The sequence below is a fragment of the Rhinoderma darwinii genome, chromosome 8 (assembly GCF_050947455.1).
Source record: "Rhinoderma darwinii isolate aRhiDar2 chromosome 8, aRhiDar2.hap1, whole genome shotgun sequence".
Classification (NCBI taxonomy): domain Eukaryota; kingdom Metazoa; phylum Chordata; class Amphibia; order Anura; family Rhinodermatidae; genus Rhinoderma; species Rhinoderma darwinii.
The window spans coordinates 86,016,715-86,029,347 of record NC_134694.1 but is presented as its reverse complement, the minus strand read 5'-3'; the positions used below and the strand labels follow the sequence as shown (position 1 = coordinate 86,029,347).

General features: G+C 42.4%; 1 protein-coding gene across 2 annotated transcripts in view; it reads right to left on the bottom strand.

Moving 5' to 3' along the window:
• Nucleotides 1-12,633, bottom strand: part of RADX (RPA1 related single stranded DNA binding protein, X-linked) — a 52,382-nt gene that overhangs the window by 11,104 nt on the left and 28,645 nt on the right. Inside the window, exons 6-10 of one of the 2 annotated variants that reach the window (XM_075835866.1) lie at nucleotides 12,231-12,353; nucleotides 10,743-10,850; nucleotides 7,620-7,787; nucleotides 6,602-6,738; nucleotides 4,918-5,105 (exon numbers count right to left, since the gene is read on the bottom strand). In XM_075835866.1, the coding sequence (XP_075691981.1) occupies nucleotides 4,918-5,105; nucleotides 6,602-6,738; nucleotides 7,620-7,787; nucleotides 10,743-10,850; nucleotides 12,231-12,353 (724 nt within the window). Of the gene's footprint in view, nucleotides 1-4,917; nucleotides 5,109-6,601; nucleotides 6,739-7,619; nucleotides 7,788-10,742; nucleotides 10,851-12,230; nucleotides 12,354-12,633 lie in introns of both variants that reach the window. The other variant, XM_075835865.1, reaches the window with a different exon arrangement.

Genomic DNA, 12,633 nt, shown 5'->3' with positions numbered 1-12,633 from the left:
AGGTAATCATGTCCACGCTGCAGTATTTTACAGTATGTAATTGACCCGCGGGTGCGTATTTTAGAAACCGCAGCATGTCAATTTATCTGGTGATTCCGCTTGCAAATTCTATCTCTGTAGTTCTAAAGAAATATGCAGCATGAAAACACAGCTATTTGCGCAGCAAAATGTAAAACACGCACCAAAAACCGCACCTTCGGGTGCGTTCTTTTCCTGCAAATTTCTTGCAGTTTTGCTACATACTTTACACAGCAAAATACACGTGTGCATGTAGCTCCACATCGCTCATGGGCATTTCTGCTGCTTCATTTTAGCGATAGGTGGGGGTCTCCGTGATTGGACTCCCACTGATCAAAACTTTAGACATATCACTATGACACGTCAAAAGTTTTTAAAATTTTAGTTTCATAAACTTTTTAACCCAAGAAAAGTCCACAAGTCTTACTTCACGGATGGAGCGGATGGCTTAAATTTGGACTTTGGAAAAAGGTCTTCTGTCTAGCACCTTTTTAAATAGTTTTGCAGAAATGAGAGCATTTTTATGACCCTAATTCAGTTCGATCAAGTTTTCAGAACCTTACAATAGATTTTTTGACGTGACCGCTTTACAACAGAACAGAATGGTGGAACTAACCCAGTCAGAAATCCTTGGTTTTAGTCTCGCCCCCTCAGAATTCAGTTGTAGACTTTCTGGATCTAGATAAGTAATGGGCCCCTGATATAACAGATCTCTACTGCACTGAAGAGGTAGAGGGTGTTGGACTGATCGCTGCTTCAGAAGTCTGAACCAACTTCTGCGCAGCCAATAAGGGGCCACCAGAATAAGAGTGTAGCTCTTTCGTGAGTTTGAGACCAGAGTTAACGGAGGGAAGGCATAGGAGAGCTCTTTTGTCCAAGAATGGGCTAAGAAAGAGCATCTGCCCTCGCTGCCCCTTCTCGATCTAGGGAAAAGGTGGCTTTCACTTTGTAAACCCTCTTTGAAGCAAAAAGATCTACCTGAAGCAGACACCATTGATTCACAATATGGCCGAACACTTTTGGTGACCTCCCTCGTTGATCTAGTCTGTGTAAGCCGGCTTTCACATTCAGAGAGCCTTTGAGTTGAATAGCTTACAAGGATTGTAGATTCAAATCTGCCTATTGGCAGGTCACTTAGGAAAAGGCTAGCAGGCAACAGCTACTCCCCCCCCCCCCCTTGTCTGAAGATAAAAGATGCTGCTGCTACAATGAGAAAATTCTGAATGGTTTCCCTCTCAACAGAGGACCTGTTTCCCTGAAGGCTCTCCTTGTATTTAAAAGACCTGCTATTTAGGTCTGAAGTCCATCTCCCCTGAAAGGAGGCTTCCAAAATATGTGACCCCAAGCACTTAAGTCTGTGGTTAACGTGAGGATGGGGCTGGATTCTGAAAAAAAGGCCCTTCTCTAGATTCTTTGCGACGGTCCACCATGTTAGAAAATTTCTGAGCACTGAAGAGATCGTTATCTTGAAGTCCAAATGTCTGATCTTGTCCTAAAGTGACAGAACTTGGAGTTGAAGAGGTCTGGAATGAGTCTGGGCCTGAACACGAGATGTGGTAAGGCCCAGGATGATCATTGCTTTCTGATAGCAACTTTCTTCTTTGACTGGAAAGAAGATATTCTTTTGCTTGTTAAGTCGATCTTGACTTTTCAAAGAGAAGACATGTCCAACAAGGAGTTGCAAGAATATCTTCTAACACAGAGATCACATTTGACTTTTTTGTGTTTATGATCCACGCCAATCTTCTGAAGAGACAGCAGACTTTCTGAAGATGGGTATTCATCATTGATGATCATCTGAAATTAAAGGGAACCTATATAGCACTAGGTTTGGAGCCACTAAATCACCAGCATGCTGTTATGCAGCTGGGGTCTGGTATTCCAAACCTAACCACGTCAAAAATAGGCATTATGGGAATAGTTAGTAAAGTAACTTACAATTTACCGAGGAGTCCGGGAACGGCATCGGGGGCATGCACAAGTAGCGGAACGTACACTGCACGCGAGTAGTGAAGTGATGTGTACGGTCATCGGCTTCATGTGCGCAATGCGTCCAATGCCATTGGACTCCTCTTTACAAAATATTCCCGAAATGTCTGTTTTTGACAAGGGCAGATCTAAAACACTAAATCTCAGCTGCATACAAACCAAACATGTGGCAGGTTCCCTTTAAAAGAAAATGATTCAGGTAAGGGATTATAGCTATATATTGAATCAGAGACCACACCATCTCTGCCCGAAATTTCGAGAAGATCCTCACCAATATTTCCTGACCAACACTGTAGTCACAGGGCTGTTCTAGCAGTCTTCGGCCACATCTGCCTCAAAATTCTGAAAAATCTGCCTTCACGCGGTTTGCGGAGTTCTTCGCAGCGTTTTTCAGCCGCGGCTATCAAGTGCCGCGGGCAAAAAACGGAGCAAAAACTTGTTCCTCTGCCACCCATTGAGGTCAATGGGAGACTTAAACATCCGAAGATAGGGCAGGTCGCTAAAATAGCTTGCTATAAAAAAAATTGAAGTCGATGGGAGGCATTTTCAGCCATATTTTGGCGTAGTTTCAGATGCGGTTTCCGCATAAAAAAACCCTATGTGAACTCCCCGCTTCAGTAGAATAGCTGATCTGGCTGCCAACTCCACCATTTCCACAAAAAAGTCTGTTAGAAACTCTGCTGCCATTTTAATCAAAGGAATAGAACCCACAATCTATTCCTTGGGTGTCTTCTCTACTAAATGTCTCTCCAACCAGTTCAGCCATATAAACAGGCACCTGGCTACATTAGGCCGCATTACAGTTGTAGAAGTTTCCCAAATTATCTTCAGGATCCCCTCGGGCTGTCAGTCCAACAGGTCCTGTAATTGAGAATCATCTGGAAATGGTAAGGTGGTCTTTTTCGCAACCTTGCCGACTGCTACATCAATTTTCTGAATGGTCTCCAAGTTATCAATAGCTTCCTTTTCAAATGAAGAGGGTATTTTAAGGTGCCAAGGAAAGTAGACTTAATTCTGGAGTAGCAGATTCCTAATTAACCATTTTAAATCACATTTTTATGGATAGGACATCCTTTTTTTGGGTCTTGCTCCATGACTCACAAAACATTTCATCCTGGATTGTATGGGATCGATTCACCTCTTTGATTTTCATAGTACTTCTAATGGCTTTGAGAAGAGTATTCAAATGAAACAAAAAAAACACAGACTATATTCATATTCCGAGGGAGGATCGACATCTTGTTAGACTTATTGCAAGAGTCAAGCAGACGTTTTTCCCGGACGCCACATTTACGATACAATTTGTGGAGTCTTGTAATTATTGCATGGACAAGGACGCATTCTACAAGACCGGCAACCAACATTCCCAATGCCAGAAGGAAAATGCCCAAAGAAGCCATCAAACTTACTGGGCCTGGAGCAGAGCCATGCTCCATAGTCAGGGCTAGGATTCTTGTCTGGGTCAGTTATAGGAACGAAGGTAGCAGACAAACACCAAAGAGACAAAAAAAAGCCCAGGGAGCTTTTAAAATTTCAATTCTGGTGCCAAAACACCCGACACTTTTTTCATTAAGTATACATAGAAGAGGACTCCTGAAATCATGTGTGGTCGCAGCAGAGTGAGTGTGATTCATCTTTCCTTCTTGCTGTCTATCCATATCCCTTGAGGCACCGCAGACAGCACAGTGGTGGTGCAGGAAGTGTTCAAGGATGCAGCCATGCTCCTGACCTTTCGACAAAAACATTGCATAGCCACACGTCCTGATGCTGGACTAGGCACTCCCACCGACTAAGTAATTCCGGGTGGGGGAGGAAGGGTTTTGAAGGGGGAAGGGCCACGCACCCCCTGCCAGCTCCAATGCAGCGAGTATGGCTGCACATCACAGGAGATTTCCCCTGCCCATAGGAAACCGCAGAGCCTCCCCCTTCGAGAGATCCTCTATGGAGCTTCTGAGACCTGTCCTGTACAGACACAAACACTGGAGAAGGGGAGTTTTTAACCTCTATGTGTTTTCCTGTCCCTAGAGATCGGAGTTTGCACTCGACTGGTGCGGTCATGCGGATGTCCAGAGGAAATTCCGATCTGCAATAGTGTGATTTGTAAGTAAAGCTTCATTGGACTGGTCAAAATAGAAATTCTAATTTCTTCATTGCACAGTTTCCCCTTTAACTACATGGCTAAGGATCGGCTAGCATTCAAAATGAGTAGTAGTAGTATATGCAAATGGGTCTGAGCACAATGTTTTTAAAGACATGAGCATATCTTAAGAAAAATAATAAACCTCCTATGACAACATGTACAACCTGGCTTACTATAATGTATGCATACTATGAACATTGAAATTAATCACCAAGCTTTGAGCGTTGAGTTTAAAGTTAGGGCATCTCTGCGGCCAAGTAGCTTTCTGGTTTTGAGCAATAACAAAATGTGGGAAATTCCCATTTTAGTTTTCTGGTTTAGCACCACAAAACTGCACTGAAATGTAACAATCTGCTATGTCATGCCAGTTGCAAGTTCAGGAGAGTTTTTAATCACTACACATAGTAAATAAACGTAGCTATGCTGCATTTTCACTGAGGTAGCAAGGTCATTTGTATTACTGCACAAGAGCAGAGTTAATCATCCCACAACTCCGATTGATGATCATATTTTACCTGTGGTTTCTTATCTTAATTCAGGAATTCAACACGATGCGGAAAAGAAACTGTCCAGTAACAAGTTCACCCCAGCTACATCTTTAATTGTAATGTACTTGTGGCTATATAACTGCATGTGATCATAAAATGTAAAAGTGGTTTCGGGTGTCAGCATTGGCTGAAATCCAAAGACATACCAAAAAATAAAATGTACAACTAAGTGCCTCTTAGGAAAGTAAAGTGCACATTTCACAGAGAAAGAGCCTCACTTACTGGCCTACTCTAGAGTCTGGTTTTTTCCTTCTCTTTACCCGGTCATAAGTTTCCATCGGAGGTGTGAGCTGTTCTGCAAAACGTTTTGAATTGTTGCCGGAGTGCTCCGCTACTTCAGGGCTCCTGATGAGAATTTGCTCTTCACAGCTTGGCTCTGTGCTTCTAATGTTTGGTACATTGCGTTCCTCCTGCTAGAAAAAGACAGAAATATCGAAAAAACACACTATAGGCAAGTAAAATAAAATTATATTAAAAGATCGTAGTCTATGTGGTGTTTTTATTTTCCGATTAGTTATATTAGTGCTTGCTAGCAACCATAGCATACACATACTGCCTGTGTATAAATAATTTTATTTCCTCTTGTGTGTGGGTAAATATATTTTTGCATTCCTTCATCTTTAACGGGACTCCATTCATGGGTTCTGTCAGAGCTTTCAGTCAGGGGAACTCATGAACGGAATCCAAACTGAAACAAACGGAAACCATAGGTTTCAGTTTGCATCACCATTGATTTCAATGTTGACGGATCCGGTGCAAATGGTTTCCGTTTATCATCGTTGTGTAAGGGTTCCGTCGTTTTGATGGACTCAATACTGTAGTCGACTGCGCTATTCATTCCGTCAAAACGACGTAACCCTTACACAACGGTGACAAACGAAAACCATTTGCACCGGATCCGTCACCATCTAAATCAGGGTTCTCAAGCACGCGGCCCGCGGGACACGGAGCAGAGCCTATACTAGCGGCTCTGAGACTCTGGAATTCCACGACATCGCTGACCACATATGAACAGCGATGTCTGGGGCTTCGCCAGAGCCGGAGTCTCAGGCAGAGCGCTAGTATAGGCTCTGCTCTGGGACTCTGGGGAAGCCTCTGACATCGCTGTCCATACATCGACAATGATGTCAGGGGCTTTCCCAGAGCAGGAGTCCCAGTGATGTCAGGAGCACAGCTGGAGTCCCAGAAAGAGCCTACTAGCGCTCTGCCCGGGACTCCAGCTCTGGGGTTGCCCCTGACATCTCTGTCCATATATGGAGAATGATGTTAGGAGCAGAGCTGGAATCCCAGGCAGAGTGCTAGTAGCGGCTCTGCTCCGGGACTCCAGCTCTGGGCAAGCCCCTGACATCACTGCGGCAGCATCCACCGAGGGCACTGCGGTAGCATCCACCGAGGGCACTGCGGCAGTATCTAAAAAGGGGCTGCCTAATCTTGACATGTGTGTCTGCCAAATGAGCCGCCGGACTGCATTTAGGGACACAAACTGGAAAACTGGATTGTTGAAATAAGCATGTGGAGAAATCTCAAATTTTAAACCTAGCGGTATTATTATAGTAATGTAATATTATTATAGTAATATAGTGTTATAGTAGTTCAAATAACTAATTGATTAACAATAATTTTGTATTGTATCAAATTTGAAAGTAATGCGGCCCGTCAACTTCCCATTTTTCTATATGCGGCCACTTACCCCGCCGAGTTGGAGACCCCTGATCTAAATCAACGGTGATGCAAACGGAAACCTATGGTTTCTGTTCATGGGTTCCCCTGACTGAAAGATCTCACGGGAACCCATGAACTGAGTCCGGATGCAGATGTGAACGAAGGCTAAATTGTTTGGCATGCTTTATACTCAAAAGGTACGTTTGTCCTAAAATAGTTTCAGTATCAGACAATATATACATACCATCTCTGTTTTAGAGGCATTTTCCACAAATGTACAAGCAGCAATAATACCCTGAACAGCAACACGCTTGTGCTCCCTGTAATGAAGCTTCTCAACGATCGCCTTCAGTTCCCCGATTGTGGTTAAGATTTCTTCTGCTGCAAAAATAAATATTTTCCATAGTTGATGTGTTCACATTACTAACAGACACAAATGGTATCATATTTCTTCCATTAAATTTAAAAATAATTCAATTATAAACAGAACATATACACGAGTAATATTAAGTCATGTAGTGTGTCAGAGGAGGATGCCTGCCAAATAACTCCCCATTTCTTATCCTCCTGCAAGCAGCACACGGTTCAGTGGTGTAAGTAAAGGGGGCGCAAACAAGCTACTATGCCTTGGCCAGGGGATTTAGATACAAGGTTAAACTGAATCTTTGCCCCGTGTGAAGGAAAGCCAAGCTACGACTGCATGGTTCAGGGAATTGTTCTGAACCTATTACCGACGCGGTCTAGTTTGGGCCTTAAGGATGCAGCGATTTTTTGTCTTTTCACCTCTGCATTTTAAAAGTTGGAAGAGTTATATTTATTAAAGGCACAATTTTGGGGTTCATACCCATTTATTAAATTGTTCAAAGCATTCATAATATGGGATAAAGAACGTGATTTTATTATTACGCAATCAGCTATATCAATTTTGTATAGTTTTTTAAGTTTTTTTGGGGGGGTTAAAAAATGTAAAGAGAAAAAAAAATAATAATGTTTAAATAGTCCAATTGGGGACTTGAACGTACAATTGTTTGATCGCTTAGATGATACACTGCACTACTTATGTCGTGCAGTGTATTATGCTGGCCAGTGTTATATACGGACAGGCAGCCTATTAGGCCGAACATGCTCACATCCAAGACAGACCTGGGCATTTGATAGGCACCTGGCTGTCATTTCTATCGATTTACTTCCAGGTGATACAAATCTGTCCTGGTCCGGTGATGGACACACGGGTGCATAGCTCACATAAATAGAACACTAACTTTTCCGTTCATTACAAAACTTGGCAAAGGTGGATGGGGTTTGTGGATAAGGATGATAGCCTCCAATTTTCGTTTTCTTTTTAATTTCAGCCTCATTTTGAGTCTTCATCCATTTGATAAAGTTCTTTACTTTCTCATCACTTGTATATGGCTGTCCTTTATGATGACCTGAAAATAAAAATGCTATATTCACAAATTGCACCACATGACAAGTCAAAGGCAAGATTTGTATCAACATCTCCTCTAGCAGAAGAGAAAATGGACATATCAAGCAAATGACCAGCACTAAATAGGACCACAATGGTCATCAGCTCTTAAAAATCACCCGAGACTATACATATTATATATTAACCCCTTCATGCTGCCAATTTGTAGATTCACATCCTAGCCGCATATGACACGTGAAGACACGACCTGAATCTAGTCCTCTGCTTCTGCCAGCATAGAACTGACGCCAGCGGTGTTAGTGTCCCCGGCTTCCCAGCAACCTGCTCACCGATACTTTGTCAAGTAAACACACGTCCAGTTGGGCATTAAGAAAGTCATTAGCATAAAGCTAAAATCACTCATAACTCGGTGAAAATAGATCGTTTTTCTAAATAAAAAAAACACTGCTCTTACCTACATTACAGCGCCGATCACATTATGTAGGAGATAGGGCACTTATAATGTGGTGACCGAGCCTCTTTAATGACCAAGCTATTTTTTACGTTTTTCCATCGTCGCATTCAAAGAGCTTTAAGTTTTTTATTTTTGCATTGACACAGCTGTATAAGGTCTTGTTTTTTGCGGGACAAGTTGTATTTTTATTAGCATTATTCGGTGTTGGCATGGCCTAGCAGGCGTTAACCATTTAGAGGCAGACCTGGGGGGCTTTATTAGGCCCACGGCTGCCACAGAAGACACCGGTACGCTGCAATCTTACGCATGGTGCTGGTGGGGTGAGACCAGGGCCGCCATCAGGAATATCTGGGCCCCATACAACCAAGGAGTCTGGGCCCTCCTCCATTACTGAGGGTTGGGCAACGGAAAGTTAACTTTATTTTCGTACTGATGTCATTTACAGTGAACAAAACCATGTGTCAGGCACGTGACCGGTTAATGTCCTGGATTTTGTTCAATTCAGCCAAAACGTATCCCACTGTATGGCCTACAGTAGGATAAGTCGCCAGAGGAATGGCCCTGGGGAAACTCCTGAAGTCACTGTCCATAAATGGTACTCATTCCATCAAAACAACGGAACCATTGCACAACTGGGACAAAACGGAAACCATTTGCACCGGATACGTCACCATTGAAATGAATGGTGACGCAAACGGAAACCTATGGTTTCCATTTGTTTCAGTCAGGGTTCCGCTCGGACGGGAAGCTCAGACGGAACGTCAGAATGGAACCCTGATGCAGATGTGAACGAAGCCTAACTCTTCCAACCTACATGTATTTGGTCTTATTTTTTTCTTGTTTCCCGGTTTTCTATCTATAAAGCAAAAAACAGGCAGTAGGTAAAGTGAAAAAAAAAAAATCAGGGGTACTTTATTATCCTCAGTGGAACGTTTCAGCTCCGTCCAGTGGAGCCTTTCTCAAGAGAAAGTGAACGGAGCTGAAACATTCCACTGAGGGTAATAAAGTACCCCTGATTTTTTTTTCACTTCCTACATAGTGTTGCCTGTTTTTTTGCGTGGTATATATGGGAAGAGGGTCTTTTCCCCTGGGCCTGCACCCAAAGCCACCTGTACTGCTAGACACTGGATTTTCTATCAAAGCCATATCTATCCAAGTCATAAGGATATATAGTATAATTTTAGGCTGGGGCTACACGACGACTTTGGCCACGACACAGGTCGCACGGCCAAAGATTACGACGTTTCGTAGCCTACATGTCAAGTAATGACAGGGATTGTGGTCACAGTCATTTTACTTGCGATGTAGGCTACTGGACAAAGCGATTTTTGACTATGGGACCTGTGTCGTGGCCAAAGTCGTCATGTAGCCCCAGCCTAGAACTATACTATATAAAACAATCTATAGGAGATAGAGATGAGAGACACATGGAAAGATAGAGATTACTATTTTATTATTCCTATTACCGTTCTGCCTCTCCCAACCGCCTGCCAGAAGAGGGAGAAGTTACAGCAAGTTTGCAGGGGGCCCGCGACGAGGGGGGGGGGGGGGCACCAGTCCGGCAGGCCCTTTTTTTTTCAGCCATGTGGCCAGGCCCCTGACGGCAGTACCACCAGTACTGCCCTGTTGGGGCCCTGGGAGAGAGAGGGAGCCCCCTCCCTCCAAAACCACTCTGATGCAGCGCTCGCTATTGAGCACCGCATCAGAGGGGTGAAACAGGCGAGATAGATATGGATATCTATCTGGTAGCGTAGAGCAGGGATATTTAACGGCTCCCTGCTCTGTTTATTTATTCTGATGCAGCGCCGTAAAAAGGCTACTGCATCAGAATAAAGCCCGTTAGTGGCCGCCGTAAAAACGCCTATGGGTGATCACGAACGTATGTTTCTTTGCCTGATGAAGAGATCGGTTCGATCTTATAACGCGTAGTATTCTTATCCATTAAACATATATCTTATTTAAACTTCTTGCCTTGGATTGAATCCTTCAATTACACAACATTTGGACAGCACTGGAGAATTTTCTCCACTTTTTTCTCCATTTATCTCATTCTACTGAGGGAGCCCTGACAGCCCCTGCACTGATTTACCAGCTGCAGTCCATTGAGACCATACAGGCACTTCCGGGTGTTGTGCTCCTAGCACAACACCACAAGGTAAGCACAACCGCCTACCCCCGACCCTTTGTCACTTTAAACAAGAGATGATGCACGATGTGCACCGGGTGTTTTTTTTCTCCTTGTCTATAACTAACGGGTTAAAGGCATTGCCCAAGTCCAAACATGGGAGATAGTTAATTAAAATTTTGTGCAGTGATTGACGTGAATGAATATATTTTGTGCAAAGTGCTGTGGAATATAACCGTGCTATAGATAATGAGAAATAACTAAATTAAAATAAATTATATATATTTCCAACAGGTTCAATGTCTCAGATTCACAAGAGGACAATGATAACTTAGATACGGTTTTATTCCACAAGTTCCTAGCAATCCATGACATACCAGTTATGAACACCTGACTTTCATTGGTAGTTGTAAGATAAGCTTTGTAAGAGATATCTTCAGGATATTCTTGGATAAAGCGCATCTGAGTGCAGACCAAATAAGACACTAGGAAAAGGGGGGGGGGACGACAAAAAAACAAAAAAAAAAAACATAATTTAATACATTAATGTTTTAAAATGGTCCATATTCAGCATATCAGTTCGATATTAAAGAAAATAAAAGGATAAATGTTACAAAAGGGGATTCAGAAAAGTCCAATATGACCACATTATGCAGATACAATAATGCTACAAATGGGCCATATGGTATATCTACCAATTGTAATACAGTGGCAGTAGTGTGACGGTGTAGGGATGCTTTGCTGCCACAGTATATAGATATGGCGTGAAAGGAGCATGTGAAACAAGAAAACCTACCAGCGCATCTGAATTATTGCTATTCTGCAAAAAAAATAATCTGCAACAGCAATGTGACAAACTACACATTACAGGATGAAAACGTTTTTTGTTATACGTGTTAAAAGGTGTTTACCGAACATTAGGTAAATTAAAAGATTCTCTACTGCTATATGATAAAGAACAAGCCTGAGGGCTCACGTCAGCTATGTAGACTAACTTTTGAACTCCTTATGGATGCATAAAGACACACACACACACACACACACACACACACACCTTTAGAAAATAAATAAACGACACTGCTGCTAAACTCGAGAACTCTTCTGGCCGGCCACCTGAACCGCATGTCCCAAGCCTTCCTCCGCTTTAAACCCTCAGCTACCTCCATTACACAATGGCCTCCACACCTGGTCACTAAAGACCCTACTAATTTGGACTCTGAGGGCTCAGATTTTATATACAAGACTCTGATATTCTCTGAACCTGCATCAAGCTTTGAGGAAAGACTTACCAGGCCGATTTGCTTCTCAAGGAAATTAAGGTCCACATTGGGGGCTACAGACTCATACATCAAAATTAGGTCATTTTTTCTAACAAATTACTTTGGTTAAAGAGAACATAAATATCACAAGGGTTTGTAAAAACAGCACGCTACATGCAGAAGACTGAAGAGACCCTTGTAACAAACAAATCTAATATATCTTTGGCATTTGGAAACTACATTTCTATAATATGTAAATTTGAAATACATTTCTATCCTAGCTCAGTATACCTTAGGCATGTGGATAGACTTTTGCCTTTTAAAGGTCCCCCTGCCAGAAGCTCATCTCAGGGGTCTTGCTGCTTGCTAGGGATAAGCTTGCAGTGTGTAAAGCATAAGGAAGGCAGGGTGGGCAAGCATCCAACATTGAATAGTAGACCGGTATAAAATTAAGAATGTACATGTGTATTAAGGTCAATCACCAATTGACAGCTTGTGGTAGGTATTTTGGTCAAATATCAATTTCATTGCTTAATAAAGTCTCTAGTAATGAATCATATCAACTAGAAAAACCAAGGTTATTCAAGAACATCATTCATAACATACTTGGACAAATATTTTCAAATATATCCGGCTGGGAGGTAGCAAAAATTTCAAGTAGAAATGGCTGGTCTGAGGTCCCATCAATTACGTGAACCCAACGATATAACCAGAAATCTTCCCAGTCATCTGAAGGAAGGAGACAAAACAATGAAATCATACTTCACAATGAAGACAAAATTTAGGTCTCAAGATATTAGATCAACGCATAACGCAGCTCTACATCTCCAAATACTGGGTTTACATAAACATGTTAACAAGAAAACTAGTGTTACCTTTGCTGAAAAGGTTTTGCCTTTTCTCGCTCTCTCTCAACAGGATCATATACATATATACCGTTCAACCATAACATTAAAACCAAAGACAGGTGAAGTGAAAAACATTGGTCATCTGTTAAAGGGTGGGATAT